This window comes from Bubalus bubalis, chromosome 6, assembly GCF_019923935.1.
Source record: "Bubalus bubalis isolate 160015118507 breed Murrah chromosome 6, NDDB_SH_1, whole genome shotgun sequence".
Classification (NCBI taxonomy): domain Eukaryota; kingdom Metazoa; phylum Chordata; class Mammalia; order Artiodactyla; family Bovidae; genus Bubalus; species Bubalus bubalis.
This window is the reverse complement of record NC_059162.1, coordinates 92667320-92683984: the sequence shown is the minus strand read 5'-3', so window position 1 is coordinate 92683984 and position 16665 is coordinate 92667320. Positions and strand designations below refer to the sequence as shown.

Here is a 16665-nt window from a genome sequence, read left to right as displayed (position 1 = left end):
CAAGTTAGTTTGAGGGACATCGCCCCAAACAAGACAGTTCTGCCCGAAACCTCTGCCGGGTCCTCTCTGTTCTGCCTGCCTTCACCCAACCTCGCCCTGGCTCTCTGCCTGCCCGCCGAGGCATCTTAGATCACATCAGTTCACGCTGCCCAGGGCCGGCTTCGCAGATTTGGGAGACGGTGAAAGTGAAGTCGCACAGTCGTGTCCGACTCTTAGCGACCCCATGGACTGCAGCCCACCAGACTCCTCCGTCCATGGGATTTTCCAGGCGAGTACTGGAGTCGGTTGCCATTGCCTTCTCCGTCCGGAGGTCTAGATTAACATTTGGAGCGACTGTTTATGATGTCTACTTTGCCACAAACTTACCTGATTGCCGCCAGGTACCCTTCAATAGCAGAGGATGCACTGCAGACAGAACCCCGACGTCTCAGGTCCCAGAACGGCAGCTAACTTGCTGCCCTTTTTTTTTTTTTTTTTTTTGCCCTGTGATCTTTGGAGGAAGCAAAGTAGGGTGTGTGTGTGTTTGGGACCCTGTGATCTTTTTTTTCTCATTTATTTCTGGTTGTGCTGGGTCTTCATTGCTGCAGATGGGCTTTCTCTAGTTGCAGCAAACAGGGGCTAGTCTCTATGATTCATTAGTTGTTGGCACATGCGCAACATGTGATTGGATTTCCACTGTTATTTTTTAGCATGTTTCTCTAATCTTTTACTTCCTATAAACTGGTAGTTATATGTACAGAGTTGATTAGATTTTTGGCAATACTTCACATAAGAAGCTAGTGTTAAAAAGTAATTTGAGACGAGTTCACATGTTCAGGTCTTTATAAAATAAAAAAAATTGCATTTTGTTATGTATTTATCAAAGACAATCATTTATAGTTTATAAAAAAAATATTGCCCTGATATACACAAAAATGTCTAGATAATGGTAATTAAAAGCAGCACTCCCACCCCCCTTGTGTCCACACCAATGTTCCATCTAGATTGGCTTAATCTTGAAGTGTAATCCAATAAGACTGAAGACCAAACACTTCAGGTCCTGGACAAGATAATAAAATACTCGTAAGCCTTCTGGATCCCTGTAATGCAAGAGGAAAAAAATGTTTAAAAAGCTGAAAAAACTCAGCAAAAAATACCATTTAATAACCCAGATTATTTATGTACCAGGATATTCCTCATAAGAGGTATTTACAGAATTAAAACTTTGAAAACAACCAAATGTCCAAAAATAAGAAAAAGTCTATATACATTAAAATGGAATATTAAGAAGTAATTTAAAATGTTAAGGTTTTTTAAGAAGGAAATGCTTATATTAAGTAGAAAAAAATCATGATTAAAGTAACAGACTGTTGATCTCAATTCATTTTTTGTGCTTTAAAAGACTTTTTTAAAGCACAGGAAAAAGACAGAAATACTTTAAGATTAATGGTTATCTAACTGATAATTTTATGGGTGATTTTCACCTTTCTACATTTCTGTATTTCCTATATTTTCTAAGTAAGCATGTATTACTTTCAGAATTAGGAAAACTTCCTTTTTAAGAGGTAGTGCTAAGCAGGACCAAGAGACTCACTCAACCTTACTACAGCATAACTGGGTAAGAACAAGGCGATTGTTCATAAGAAGACAACTATGCCCAACATGTACTAAAAGTGAACTATATCTAATCCCAAATCCTCAAAGCACGAGAGCCAAAGAGGCTGCCAAATTCTAATGATTCTGTGTGGCATAAAGATTCATGTCTCAATAATTTACTGTGACAAAAACGAATTTTTTAATTTGTATTCTAAATGATTTCAAGTTTCACTAAAGTCAGGCTTTAAGATGTGCAATCTGAATAACCAACACTGAGGAAGGTATCCAGACTCACTGATTTCATAGGTTATTTCCAGCAGTTGTTTTTTGTGTTTTGGCCAGATTCTTACCCACTTTGGCTGCTCCTACAGCATTCCTCTCTGGGTGTATCACTGAGAAGTGCTAGTGACGAGGCTGACTAAAATTCCAAAAGCAAAAGGAGCAAGCCCTTGAAGATAATTTGGGAGTCTCTCTGTTGAGGGGGACAAAGCTGGCCAATTCTTAGATTTGTACCAGATTATTATCTTACCATAACAGTCTCAATTTGATTATGGGTTTCATATCAGCATGCTCGAAAACAGACATATCTGGATATAAGGATCATGTGTACTTACTTGGATTGATTGACATCAATAAGGGAACCAATTTTTGATGTTGTGAAAGAAATGTGTTCATCGCCAATGACAATTTCAAGCTCCTAGAAACATTGAAAGAAATATCAATCTGAATTGGTTTTTCATCACACAGGAGAAGCGTTCATCATCTTCCAAATCACATGAACTCTAATACAGATGGCCACATTACCAAGACCAATCTGAGCCCTAGACTGTACTGGGTACTAGAAACAAAGAGATAAATGGTACGACATAAATACTGGTTTAGTGCTTGAGTAGCTTATACTCTTAGTTGTGTCTGTGAGGCTCCACATTTGGAAGAATTTACACTGTGTTCCATATAGGAGTTTTCATTGTTAACAATGTGGAATAACATGTATAAATCTGTTTTACAAATACCAAGAATCTAACTTTTAAGGGCAACATGGGACAAGGAAAGGAATTCTAGACCTTGAGTTAATCCCAGCTTTCTCACTTACTAGTTGTATGCCCTTGGGCCTGAATTTCTCAAGGATGGAACAAGTACCACAATCTTAAAAAAAAAAAAAAAATCTATTGGGCAGGGAATAGGAAGAGGGGGGTCTATGGGACAGATCAGCAAAACCAAACAAAGATTTCTGCCCTTGTGGAACTTATAACCTATTGAGTTCTACTTCTTTTCTTTTTAAAAAATATTTAATTAATTTATTTGGCTGTGCTGGTCTTCATGCAGGATCTTTAGTTGAGGCATGTGGAATCTGGGTCCCTGAGCAGAGACCAAACCCGGGGCCCCCTGAATTGGGAGCATGGAGTGTTAACCACTGGACCACAGGAGAAGTCCCCTGAGTTCTACTTCTTAACATTCAGACTTGAAATGTTAATATTTTGTTGTACTTGGGTCAGATTTCTTTTTCAAGAAATACTACAGTTTAGACCCACCTCCCACTCTATTCTTCCTGCATGCCCAGAAGTTGGAATGTATTCTTTCCACTCATGGTTTTAGATTACATTGAAGTATTATGTTTTTGGCCACAGGGCATGGCTTGTGGGATCCTGGTAGTGAAAACCCCAAGTCCTAACCACTGATCACCAGGGAATCTCCGTATAGAGTTAAAATTGGTTTGTTACATAAGTACAATATTCTGTTTCTACTTCTGTATTATACTGTGCTAAGCACCAAAAATTTAAGTTTCTGTCACCATACAGTTGATTCCCTTTACAAATTTTGCACACCCAACCCCTTCCCTCTAATAACCACCACTCTGTATTTTGTATCTATGTGGTTCCAGTTGGTTTGTTATTTTGGTTTTTCTTTTCAACAAAGTTTTTATATGTAGATCAAGTTCATTATTTTTAGATGCTTTAGAATATTCATCATCATGCATAAGGAAAACCAAACAAGACAATTTCAGACAATGATAAATGCTATGAAGACAAAAACCAGATCTTACTTAAGTGATAAGAAAAGGCATTTTAGATTAGATAGGCTCTTAAGACATCACTGAAGAAGTGACATTTGAAGACCTCAATAATAAAGACAGTCTCAGATAGAATGTTCCAGGCAATGTGTAGCAGATGCAAAGGTTCTAAACTAAGAAGCACCTAGGTGAATCTGAGTAACAGAAATAAGACCAATGAGATTTAAACCCAGTGAGAGATGGTGAAAATGGTAGAAGGTAAGCTGGGAGTTCGGATTTTATTTTAAATGCGGTGCAAAGCCAGAGTTTAAAATCAGTGGAATATATGAACAAATTTACATTTTAAAAGATTACTGTCACTCCAGGAAAGAAAAAAATGGGCTCTACAGGACAAAAGAAGGGACAATGAAATCAATTAGAAGTTGGAAGGCAGCATCAAAGTAGAAAGAAGAATCTTTCCTATTAATTTGGTCAAATACGACAGTGGCTTTTATTTTTTAATTACCACAATGTTTTCAGAATAAATATCTAAGCCAGAAATTTAAACAGATAGACTTAGTTGCTGGCATGACTTTCCATTACACTGCTGACATGACTATGTTTTATTTATCTTGCTATCTTTGCAACGTTTTGTCCATAGTGGTTACTCAGTAAGAAACGTGGGTAGCAAATACTCTCAAGAAGCGGGAGGTGGACCAGAAGAAGAAATTCAGGGCTGGGCTCCAGGTGGTCAGCAGCTCCACCTGCTGTCCCTGGTCCTCCGTGTGGGCTTTGTGCTGCCTTAGACCAAGGTGCTGGTGACCTGCTCGGTGTAGGGCCCTGAACACACACACACACACAGTACATTCAGTCATGTGCAGAGCAGGAAGCTTTATCTTATTTGTAAGATTTCTGCCCTGTGGGTAGTTGCTAAAACACTCACCTGCCGGCCCACTCGGTCAGGAGGAGGCCACAAGGCATCATCCTCTTTGGTAATTTCACTGTCATCAATTATCCTCTTCAGTTCCTCCATCACACTTTTATGTACATAAGCCTGAAAGCAAGTTAAAAAACAGAATTTAAATTGTATCTCTAAGCAGCATTCTGACTCAGATAGTGATGAAAGATTAAAAAAAAAAAAAAAGACTAATGAAGATTTATTTCTGGCACCTCTGTAAATGTGAAGCCATTCCAGCTTGACTTCGGCATGCTAAGAGGATGGCAGGGTCAGAAGTGTCCGATGACTACACCTCAATCCCACATCTAGTTGTTTCTGTTTCTTGGTACATCCTGTTCATCTGGACCTACTCCTTGCCTACCTGCACACCTGAGCCCCAAAGAAAGATCTGTGAGTAACTCGGGCTATTTTAAACTAAATGACATGCTTCTGAAGAGCAGACACATGTCTTTTGCATTTTACATATTACTACACATTAAAAAAAAAGTGAGGATGCTGACATGTATGGCTAAGCATAATACTGATTGCTAATTAAATATTACAGTATGAAAATATACTATTAAGACACTTCCAAATGTGACAAAGCAGTTAAAAGGAAAGAATGGCTTTAATGAAGTTCAATGGTGTGGTAGAAATCACACCAAACACGGACTTCACAAAGGCAGGCAGAGGTCTAAATTCCTGCTCAGTTTTTTAACTCGAAGGGTAACTTTGAACAAGCCCCATAATTAATATATAGGTCTTCAATGTCTTATCTGTAAAGGATATGTAACACACCCATCATAGAGGCTTACAATAGCGGTTAAAATAGGACTACAGATGTAGTACCTAGTGTCATGACTAGAATCTAACATGCATTCAATGATGTTAAGTGCTTTCCCACACTCCTTTTTGCCTACTCAAATGCAAATTAAAAGAGCTCTCTTGAGTGCTAGGTACCAGGGGATGCAGATGATACCACCCTAATGGCAGAAAGTAAAGAGGAACTAAAGAGCCTCTTGATGAAGGTGAAAGAGGGGAGTGAAAAAGCTGGCTTAAAACTCAACATTCAAAAAACTAAGATCATGGCATCTGGTCCCCTCATTTCATGGCAAACAGATCGGGAAAAAATGGAAACAGTGACAGACTTTATTTTTTTGGACTCCAAAATCACTACCGACAGTGACTGCAGCCATGAAGTTAAAAGACTTGCTCCCTGGAAGAAAAGCTATGACAAATCTAGTTCAGTTCAGTTGCTCAGTCGTGTCTGACTTTTTGCGACCCCATGGACTGCAGCATGCCAGGCCTCCCTGTCCATCACCAACTCCTGGAGTCTACCCAAACTCATGTTCATTGAGTCGGTGATGCCATCTGTCGTCCCCTTCTCCTCCCGCCTAGACATATTAAAAAGCAGAGACATCACTTTGCTGACAAAGGTCCATATAAACAAAGCTATTTTTTTTTCAGTAGTTATATACGGATGAGAGAGCTGAACTATAATGAAGGCTGAGCGCCAAAGAATTGATGCTTTTGAACTGGGTGCTGGAGACTTGAGTCCCTTGGATAGCAAGAAGATCAAACCAGTCAATCATAAAGGAAATCAGTCCTGAATATTCATTGGCAGGACTGATCCTGAAGCTGAAGTTCCAATACTTTGGCCACCTGATGCAAAGAGCCAACTCATTGGTAAAGATTCTGATGCTGGGAAAGATTGAGGGCAGGAGGAGAAGTGGGCAACAGAGGATGAGATAGTTAGAGGGCATCACCAACTAAATGGACATGACTTTGAGCAAACGCTGGGAGATACTCTGGGAGCTGAGAAACTCTGGGACAGGGAAGCCTGGTGTACTGCAGTCCATGGGGTTGCAAAGTCAGATATGATTTAGCAGCTGAACCACCACCACCAAGGAACAGATCAAACACTAAGTTAGTGGTGGGTATGTTTTCTGTTTTTTCAGATGAAGCAACTGAGACTTATCAAGCTCAACCAGGAAATTTTCCCAAGGTCACATGTTAGTAAAAGATTCAAGGTTCAAAACCAAGATCTGCAAGACTTCAAATGATTACCAGTTATTGACTCATCACTATTGAAGAAAAAATAAACTAAAAGAAGATTTGAGAAAAACTTTAGAAGCCGTCTACAGACACATTTATACTTTCCTATTCTTTATCTTTCAATATTATTCCCAGATTGGACTTCTCTGGTGGCTCAGACGGTAAAGCATCTGCCGCAATTGCAATGCAGGAGGCCTGGGTTCGATCCCAGGTCAGGAAGATCCCCTGGAGAAGGAAATGGCAACCCACTCCAGTACTCTTGCCTGGAAAATCCCACGGATGGAGGAGCCTGGTAGGCTACAGTCCATGGGGTCGCAAAGAGTCGGACGCGACTGAGCGACTTCACTTTCATTACTCTCAGAAAGAATAAAAACAGGACACAAAGCTAAATGGTAGTGAATGAAAGGCCCTCAGACAATTCATTACCTCTTTTCTGATCATGACATCATTTTTGTAATTGCTGTTGTTGGCATATCTCAATTTCCCTGTGAAGGACAAAAAACAAATTCAATATATAATAAAAACAAGAAAGCGTCATTAGCCTACCAAGACTACCAGCTATTGCTTAAAATGTATCCTGACTTTCAAAGTGTCTAATAGTTTTAGTATTTACACCTCTGGTGTTTCAACAATACTAGTCTTTTCAGTTTTTCACTTTAGGCTTTGGTGAACAAAAAAATGTCACCTGCCTTATCAGTAAACAAAGGATGTTGCAGCCATTAAGCCATCAGCCACTGCAGCCACACCACCCCCAGCCCCCTTCCTATGGGTGCACCTTGAGGGGGATTCAGGATGTTGAAAACAGGATACTGGCCCTGGACAGTTAAGGTGTATATCAAAGGAATGATTTCAATGAGCCTAGCATCCTCCCATACAAAGAAAAATGTGAACTTCATTAACTTTAGATGTCTGGTATTTGATTAACAGTAACCTTTAGATGGTCTACCTGTTTTTTGTTTGTTTGTTTGTTTTTTTCCCTCTAAAACCTCCTATATATCCTGGCTCATCCCTCACCTCTTCAGAATAGTCCCTCAAATAGTCCCTCAAAGCTATCCCTGACAGCCTATCTTCCGGGCTTAAGTCCCCAGTGTTTCCACTGAATAAAACAATTCTCAAACTTTATGTATTTTTTCCCCCAGTGAACACTATTAAATAACCTAGCCAAAAATACAGCTGACAATGATTTACAATTTTTGCAAAAGGCAGCTCAGGTGTGATAAAAGAACAGACTCTCTTGTGACTGGCAAATCATATCTCAGCAGGTTAATGTCCTCAGCTGAAAATAGGAGTGACCGATAACCTACCTGCACACAGGGCCTTCAGAGGCTTAAAAGAATTGTGAAAGTTTCTGGAAACTATAAAATGGTTTTTACATATATTAACATGTGACTGTGAAACATTGATCTACTCCTTTTCTAAACATGATAGAAAAGTTGTGGTTTTATTATTGAGCATTTTTGGTATACAAGGCCCTCTGTGACACTGTTCATCAAACAGGCTGATTTGGGTATATATGGTGGATATGAAGAAGATGAAATAGAGGAGATTCATTTTTTCCGTATAGAAGGTACACTAAAAAGAGTCAAAATAACTGATGCCTTACTGCACTGTGTCTCTGCCTCAAGTCTCTCTCCATTCAGTTCATTCTCCATAGAGTGGACAGAGTGAAACAGTTAACAGATGGATCCAATTAAGTCACTCTAATATTGACATTTTAATACTGACAACGGCTCCTCACTACCTTCTTGATAAAGTCCAAAATCCTCAATGTGGCTTCCTGCTAAGCTGAGCTCATTTCCAGCCTCATTCCTACAACAGGACTCTCACATAGAGCTGGGGTTAATCAAAATACAGTTCACCCTTAAACGACGTAGGGGTTAGGGGCACCCACCCTCTACACAGTCAAAAATCTGAGTATAACTTAAGAGTCAGCCAGCCTTCTGCATCTGTGGTTTCTCAGTATCTACAGTTCCTCATCCTCAATTCAACCAACTGTGGATCAGGTAGTACCACAGTATTTATTAGTATTACTAAAAAAATCTGTGTATAAATGGACGCATGCCATTTGAAACTTGTTGTTCCAGGGTCAACTAACTGTTTTGGTTTCTGCCTGAAACATCTCATGCACCTTTTGGGTTTTCAGCCTCTTTGCTGTTAATGCTGTCCAAAATGCTTTCTTGACCCATCTGTCTAACCAACTCCTACACATTACTCAAGACTCATACTCTCCACCCAGGTCATCTTATGCAGGAAGCCTTCTTTGACTCGAAGGCTAGGTTAGGTGCTTCTTTCCGCTCCCAGAGTCTTTTCTGTTTCTTTCTATAACACCTTATACACTATCTTATCATCGTTAACAAAACTTTCTCCACAATTTGGGCTTGTCAGTTCATTCATGGGGTCCCAAAGAGTCGGACACGACCTAGCAACTGAACTACAAGGAGTTCATCTTTGTGCCTCCATTTAGTGGAAGCTTTCTGTCATCTTTCACTTCTTTTCCTTCACCATATTGATCCCTCACCAAATCCTATCAATTGGCAAAGTCCTATTGGTTCTGTCTCCAACTGTATCCTAAATCCTTCTCTACTTTTGCTATCACTCTAGTTCTAACCAACATCCTTTTTCTAACAATTATAACCATCTCCTGTTAAGTAGTTTTCATTCTTGCCCATTCTGCACCTAATAATTACAATACTTTCTCAAGAATAGATTACACCTCTGCTTAAAACTTTCCAATTGCTTCCTGCTGCACTTAGAAAAAAAATCCAAACTCACCAAGACTATATGGTGTGGCCCCCACCTACCTAATTGACATCATCTCCTACTATTCTCCCCAGAGCTCACTACTCTTCAGCCACAATGGCCACCTGAAACATGCCTAGCTCATCTCTGCCTAGAATGTTCTTTTCCCGAGATGGCTCCTTCTTTGTCAATCAGAGCTCAGCTCAAACATCGGCTCTTCAGCGAGTTCTCCAATAGCTATCCTTCTTAAAAGCGGCCCATCAGCAATTGTTTCATCATTTGATTTTCTGAACACTCAACACTCTTTAGGATATTTTTGTTTACGATCTCCCAGCAAAAGAATATAAGCTCCACGAGAGAGGAAGTTTGTTTATCATTCACTCCTACAGCCCAGATTGTGGAAGTGAGACTGGCACAGATAGGCGCTCAATTGAAAGGTTTGTTAAATAAAGCAATATGGTCAAAATCGTCACTAAACAGAAGCCCCAGCACACAAAAAGAAAGAATCAGTGGGGCGGACAAGGATCGTTCCTTCCAAATCGGCGCCCCACAGCCATCGGTCCCTTCCGCTAGTTCTTCGTACATTCCGGATCTCCGGCCTCCCCACTCGCCCGCCCCCAGGCCTAGTCCTCGCTCCCGGGGAACCGGGACGCTTCTCTCACCGTCGGGCCGGAACTCAAATTCCAGGAATTCGTGGCCGAATTTGCCTTTGTGCCCCACGTAGTAACGCAGGTAAAAGTCACTCTCCATGGCTCGCAAAGCGCATACAAGATCGAACTTTTAAGAGCAAACCGCACCGCCCCTAAAGGCGCCCGACATTGACGATTACAGCGGCGCGAGGAAGTGACGTTAGGAAACGTCATCGCGCGTGGCGGAGCGACCCCCCCCCCCCCCACTTCCGGAGATGGGACCAGGCGACCTCTCCCCTCCCGGCGGAATAAAGCCCCTTTCCCCCGGAGGCGGAGTCGGTTCAGCCCCGCCCTCGCGGCCTGCGACTAGAAGAGGCTGAGGGCTGTTGATCAGTGTCCCCTTGGGGCTTGAGGCCGAAAGCTTGAGGCCCGGGCTCCAGTTTCATTTAGGATACCCAACAGTGTGAGTCGGAATAGGCCCTTCACCCTCTCTGAACCTAGGTCGTCCCATCAGTAAAACAGGGTTAAAGGATCCGACCTCGTGGGAGAACGCAGCGCAGCGCGTCTCTAACGTTGGCTCCGACTGAATTCTGCTGTTTAAAAATCAGTTCAAGAAACTTCTCAGCGATGCGTTCCCTAAATCCACAGTGGAGCTTGCCATTTTTTTTTTTTTTTTTTTTTTTTTTTTGGCTACTAACTCTCCCGCACTTATTCTCCATTTTATCTCTTTCTACTTCACTTTTTCCCCTTTCTGCCTCACTGGTCTCTAGATGAGGTGTTGTGAGTAGGAGTTAAAATCTGAATGTTTGATCTCCCATTCTGCCCGCGCAATTGAATCGCCTCGGACGGAGCACCTAAAAAATACTAGTTCCAAACCAATTCAGCCAAAATCTTCCACAGTGGACCTGTGTGTTGGTGTTTATTTTTTTCTCCACAGTTTGAATCAGGACTGAACTGCTGTCCAGGAAGCTCTTGTGTTTTCAGGCCTAAGTGGTTGACTGCGAATGTTTTCTCGGCTGTGGAAAATTTTTTCCTCCTTGATTAGGCCAAGGGCAACCAAACTTAATTATTAGAAACCTGCTTTAGCTCATCTAAGTTCCAGCCAGATGGAAAACGGAATTGTTTCTAGAGACAGTGCTGAAATGGCATCATTTTGAGGGCCTGCGGAAGAGTCGCACGCGACTGAGCACGCGCGACTATAACACTATTCTGTCTTGAGGCTAGTGGTCCCTGAATATCATTCCCAATCTTGCCGTTACTTCTTTTCTCCCTGAACGAGTATTGATAACAGAATGAAGAGTGGGTGCTGGGGCGGGGGGTGGGGCTGGGGTGAATGTCACTGGAGATTTGTGTTAAAATAATCCCTCGTGTGACAGTGATTCACTGTGACCAAAGGTGAACTGATTAAACTTTTTGGACCTCAGGTTTCTTATCTTTAAAATGAGCATAATAATGTTACACATCTGGCAGAACTATTGCAAGGATAAAAAACAATGTCTTGGAAATGGAAAAATACTTTTCAAACTCCAAATTGCTATAAGGCATCTTCTTAAAAAAAACACTGGATGTGGGTGGTAACAAGATAAAAAAGATAAGGGAATCACTTAATAAATGTCAGCCCCTAGGCTGAGTGTGTTTACAAGTGCCCTTTCTTAGAATTTTCACAACAGTCTTGAGGTGGTAATAATTAGAGTTAAGTATTTAGAAACATTGGGTAATTACCACAGGGTTATTTTCCAAAAGTGAAATTATAAACATTATAACATAATTGATGAATCTGGGCATCTGGAGACATGGAAAATATCAAAAAGGGATGAGAAAATTTAAAGGACACCCAACTCCAATCAAGTTGTAAGGCAATTTCAGGCTTGGGGTATGAAACCACATAGTAAAGTATAGCTGAAGGAGCATGTCTATGTATCTAATGTGTCTGAGGTTAGCATAATTTACTGAGCATTTACTGTGTGTCATGCTGGGAATACAGTGATGGCAGTCAAGGAGCATACAAGCAATTATAATGTAGGCATCAAATTTTAAGTAGGGGAAGCACAGAAAACTGTGGAAGCTCATGCAGTGGCTCCTAGTCCAGTCTAGGGGACTAAGTTAAGTCTTCCTGAAGAAAATGTTTCAGACAGAGGGCCCAGAACTTTTTGGTTATAATACAGAAAAAAAAAAAAAAAAGTTGAGAATATAGTAATAAGGTTGGAGAAGATGTACAAGACTAATCACGAAGGACATTATAACACATGTTAAGGGGTTTGGGTTAAAACCCAAGGCTGTTGGATTTAAATGCAAGGAAAACAGATGAATGGCTTTAAGCAGGAAAGTGGAAAGGGGTGTTGGTGACAAGACCTATTGCATTCTAGAAAGATCACTCTGTCTGCAATGTTGTAGACTGGATTGTAAAATGGAAAGATTAGAAGAATGAAACTCACAGACAATGGAGATGAGGATGAAGCCAGAAAGGTAAGGGAAAAATCAGGAGTATGGTATCATGGAAACCAAAATAAGAGTACTTTAAGACAGGAGGGCCAACAGTGTTATATGCTGCTTCTAGGTCAAGAAAGAAAAGGATTGAAAGTATTTCCAAGGTTTATAATTAAGGAGATCCTGGGTCACCTTGGTAAAAACAACCTCATTGGCATGGGAGTGGGAGGCAGAGCATTGGAATACAAGTAGGCAAAATTTGTTGTAGAAGCACAGAGTTATCTAACCTTACGAGTTAGGTCTGAGTCTGAGAGAACAGAGAAGGCTCCCTAAGCATAGTACTCAGGACAAATAGGAGTTAAGCCAGATGAGGAGAGAGAGAAGGAAAATTGAGGCAGAGAACATCACATGTGCTACATGTATTTTGGGGGCACTAAACATAACTTTGCCAACAAAGGTCTGTCTAGTTAAGGCTATGGTTTTTCCAGGGGTCATGTATGGATGTGAGACTTGGACTATAAAGAAAGCTGAGCACTGAAGAATTAATGCTTTTAAACTGTGGTGTTGAAGACTCGAGAGTCCCTTGGACTGCAAGGAGATCCAACCAGTCCTTCCTTAAGGAGATCAGTCCTGGGTGTTCATTGGAAGGACTGATGCTAAAGCTGAAACTCCAATACTTTGGCCACCTCATGCGAAGAGTTGACTCATTAGAAAAGACTCTGATGCTGGGAGGGATTGGGGGCAGGAGGAGAAGGGGACGACAGAGGACGAGATGGCTGGATGGCATCACCGACTCGATGGACATGAGTTTGCGTGAACTCCAGGAGTTGGTGATGGACAGGGAGGCCTGGCGTGCTGCGATTCATGGGATCGCAAAGAGTCGGACACGACTGAGCGACTGAACTGAACTGAACTGAAACATAACTGTTGACTTTGGGCAGTGTCTTCATTCTTTTTCTCATCTCTAAAATGGGAATAATAATATTGAGAGTCTTTATCTCACAAGATTGCTCACTCCCCACTCAGTAAAGCATCACAGTACTTTCAGATTTAATAAAAGGAATTTAATCTCTCTCTAGAAACAGTGCACCGAGTTTACAAATGTCCACATTTGGTTTTTAGTTCACCAAGATGATGTCAGTACAACTAGTGAGATGTAGCACCTCACCCCTTGCCTCTGGAAGAGAAACCAGGTTGCAAAGGGGACTGAGTACAGAAGCTAAGGGAACTCAGAAGGACAAGACAAAAAGCAGAAATGGTTAGTGTGACCCAACATTCTAACATGCCTGTTACATCAAATATGATCATTTAGGGGTGTTCGGGGAAGACAAACAAGGAAAATTCGTTTGGGTACAATGGGATGGAGTCTGCAAACCAGTACTTCACCTCACATCAACAACAGCTTGTATAGAACAAAATGCTATTTAAAACACATGGTTTGTACAGATATTTTCTCTTGTAATTTTTGTAAAAAAGTATCAAAACCCTCATGTCTTTAAATATATATATATACACACACATATACAGGTGGCTTTTTTTAAATTACTTTTCATAGCACAAAGTATTTGCAAATGTGAGGATTTCTGCTGATTCTCAACTATGCACATGGTGCATAGCCTGAATGAACAAAGCTTCCTGATTTCTTATGTTAACTGAAAATGTGAAGCTGTTAATTCCTCCACCTCAAAGTTGTCCACATCCTGAAAATCCTCAATACCCTAAAAATAGTGGGAAAACTCCAATACTCTTTGTGCATTGCCAGGAAAAGAAATGATTTACTCTGAAGCACTGAACTGATAACTCATTTCTGTTTTGTGAAATGATGAGTGTGTAGCAGGATTGAGGGAGAGCAGAGAGGCTCTCATTCCTGTGCCCTTTCCCCATCCCTTCCAGTACCTGACTGGATAGTGCTGGGGGTCCCCTCTGCGGACACCATGTCTTCCAAAATTTCCAGTTTTCTTTTTCACAGTTGAGAAAGTCCCAGAGGCTCTTGACAACATGGAATGCTTCTGTGAAAATCCCACTGCCCTCACATCAGTCTTCAATGACCACGTCAAAACACTCTGACACAAATATATGAAAAGCAGTCACTATTTTCCTTTGGCCACAGGGAAGCTTGAGGGTAAAGACTGTCATGTCTGCAAAGTGCTTGCAACACATCCTGATCAATTTTCCGTGATGTACTTGGTGCCTTACACACAATAAATGACCAAGAAAATTTGATTAATTGAATCAGAAATTAAACAGAAGTATTCTATAAAGTGCTTACATTGAACCTATCTTTCCATCCAGCCTCATTTCTTGCCAAGTCTCCCTTGAGTCTTTTGCTCATTACAAATTACATTCAGTGCCTTAAAATCCTCATGCTGTTTCATGCTTGTGTCCCAGCTCAGTGTGTCCTCTGCCTGAAGCAGCCTGGACACCCCTACTTCATTTCTGAGCCTTAGCTTCGGTCTACTTTTCCTACAATGCCTTTCTTGACCCCATTCTTCATCTCCTCAGGTAGAAATGACCTCTCTCTCCTTTGTAACCTGATAGTACTAAAGAAAAAAAAACTACTTTTTTTGTTTGTTCCCACATATGTCTTCCTCTAATTGCTTCTGTGAGTTCCACCAGGACAGAAAGCATTTGATTGACTTGTACATCTGCAGTACCTGGCACTTAGTTGGTACCTAGCAAATAGTTTCAGTGGATGAATATACATATTGCAATCACACAGACAGCTGAATGGATGGATCATACTTATTGCTATAAATTTAAATCCAACCTCATTCTGAGGTTACAGTTTACCTCAATCTGTTTTATAATCATGCTCTCAAGAATAAATAAATAAAATTTTAGTTTCCTCTGTTTCTGGAAGACCATTTCTGCCAGGGCCTTCAAAATCCCATCAGAAAGATAGGCCCTAAGATAGGTAGCAGGTTTGATACAGTGTTCTGGCAGCCCAAAGTAGTCTCCTGGAAAAGGAAAGGGAGGAAAAGGACTTGGACTAGTTTCTTTTATTTATCTGACATTTATATATATAAATGTCAGATATATTGTCTAATCTTTGGGCCTTATTTCTAAACGCCCTTCCAGCTCTCTACTCCAATGACTCTGTGATCCATTATTGGCTGTAGATATATGATGACACAGGGGCAAAAGGCAACAGAAGTGGAACTACACCTCAAAATGCCTCCAAGAATAGGGAACGATGGACCTGACTCCTCAGACTTCATCTTATTTACTGCCACCCAACACACGAGTATTCCACAGTTTTTTTTTCTTTTTTTTTTTTTGTAGGTTGCTCCCATAACAGCCTCTTCCAAACCACAATTGTAGCATAGTCAGGAAACATGGGCAGAGGAGCCTGGCGGGCTATAGTCCATGCGGCTGCAAAGAGTCAGACATGACTGAGCGACTGAGCACATAGGTTCTTATGTCACAGGAAACATGGATGTCTCCCAGAGAGTTGTGTTTCATCATCATTTTGAGATTTCAGGCTGAACCATCCTGACCCCACTCATTATTCTTTCTTCAAAGGCCAGGATCTGACTGAAAGTTTAGAAACTATGCATTAGCCACTGTTATCATTTCCCCGGAAATTCTTGTTTTCTTTGGAGGCAGGTTACAGGGAAAGTTGCTTGTTCTGTGTAAATATCTGTGTTTTTACTTGCATCATTTTTCTTCAGTCAAAAATAATTTTACTTTCCATTTCTGAAAGAATAGTAGTAAGTCATTGAGCTCCACAGGAGTTGTCCCTCTGTTCTTAAAATTCTGTTTGGTGTTGGTCATTCTATGTCAATTGCATATACCCTCTTGATGAGTGTTTCAGGACTATCCACACATGTATATCATGAAGAAACTGCTTGTTTATGCAAAGCTTAGTGCCCAGGTTCCAGGACACAGTTAGGAGACCAAGACCATGACTGATGTGGAGAAAGGTCCTAGGAAGAGGGTGATAGAACTCCAGAATCACTGCCTGCAAATTCAGAGGGTATCAAGCTGGTGAGACATCCAAGCTTCATTGAGTTGGAGGCAGCTCGAGAGTGGAGAGGAGGAATTTGCTTAAAAGTGTCAAGTTCCAGGTATGTTCAGGTTAGATACATGTCTTCTGCTCCTACTTACACCACATGTTTCCATGTCACATCTTGTCCCTGGTTGTCCAGTGGGTGTGAACTGGCAGAACATCTGAGTTAATAAAAGACCACACCTTGGATAAGACTCAACAGGGACCGAATTCCTTCTGGGACTGTAAGATTATCTTTTCAATGATAGACCCACAAAAAGAAAAGTGCACTTCTCCCCACATCCCCCAAGACCCAGGAGAAGCA

General features: G+C 41.1%; 1 protein-coding gene across 2 annotated transcripts; it reads right to left on the bottom strand.

Moving 5' to 3' along the window:
* Positions 1-804: 804 nt before the first annotated feature.
* On the bottom strand, positions 805-16555 carry MAGOH (mago homolog, exon junction complex subunit). 2 transcript variants are annotated; one of them, XM_044945000.1, is made up of 5 exons: positions 14249-16555; positions 6984-7042; positions 4509-4619; positions 2190-2272; positions 805-1079 (listed from the first exon to the last, which is right to left on the bottom strand). In XM_044945000.1, exons 1-5 carry the CDS (start codon positions 14286-14288, stop codon positions 980-982), a joined length of 393 nt encoding a protein of 130 aa, XP_044800935.1. In that variant the 5' UTR covers positions 14289-16555; the 3' UTR covers positions 805-979. The 2 variants fall into 2 exon arrangements, with proteins under 2 accessions (XP_044800935.1, XP_006063873.1); XM_006063811.3 differs by lacking the exon at positions 14249-16555 and adding an exon at positions 9959-10147.
* Positions 16556-16665: the final 110 nt, after the last annotated feature.

What these genes read in the sequence shown, in the direction of transcription:
- MAGOH (XM_006063811.3), bottom strand. Translation starts at nt 10,046, where the DNA reads ATGGAGAGTGACTTTTACCTGCGTTACTACGTGGGGCACAAAGGCAAA. An exon ending in ATTTGAGTTCCGGCCCGACG is followed by an intron (nt 7,043 to 9,958) that starts GTGAGAGAAGCG and finishes TGTCCTTCACAG; the next exon opens with GGAAATTGAGATATGCCAAC. An exon ending in ATGTCATGATCAGAAAAGAG is followed by an intron (nt 4,620 to 6,983) that starts GTAATGAATTGT and finishes ACTTGCTTTCAG; the next exon opens with GCTTATGTACATAAAAGTGT.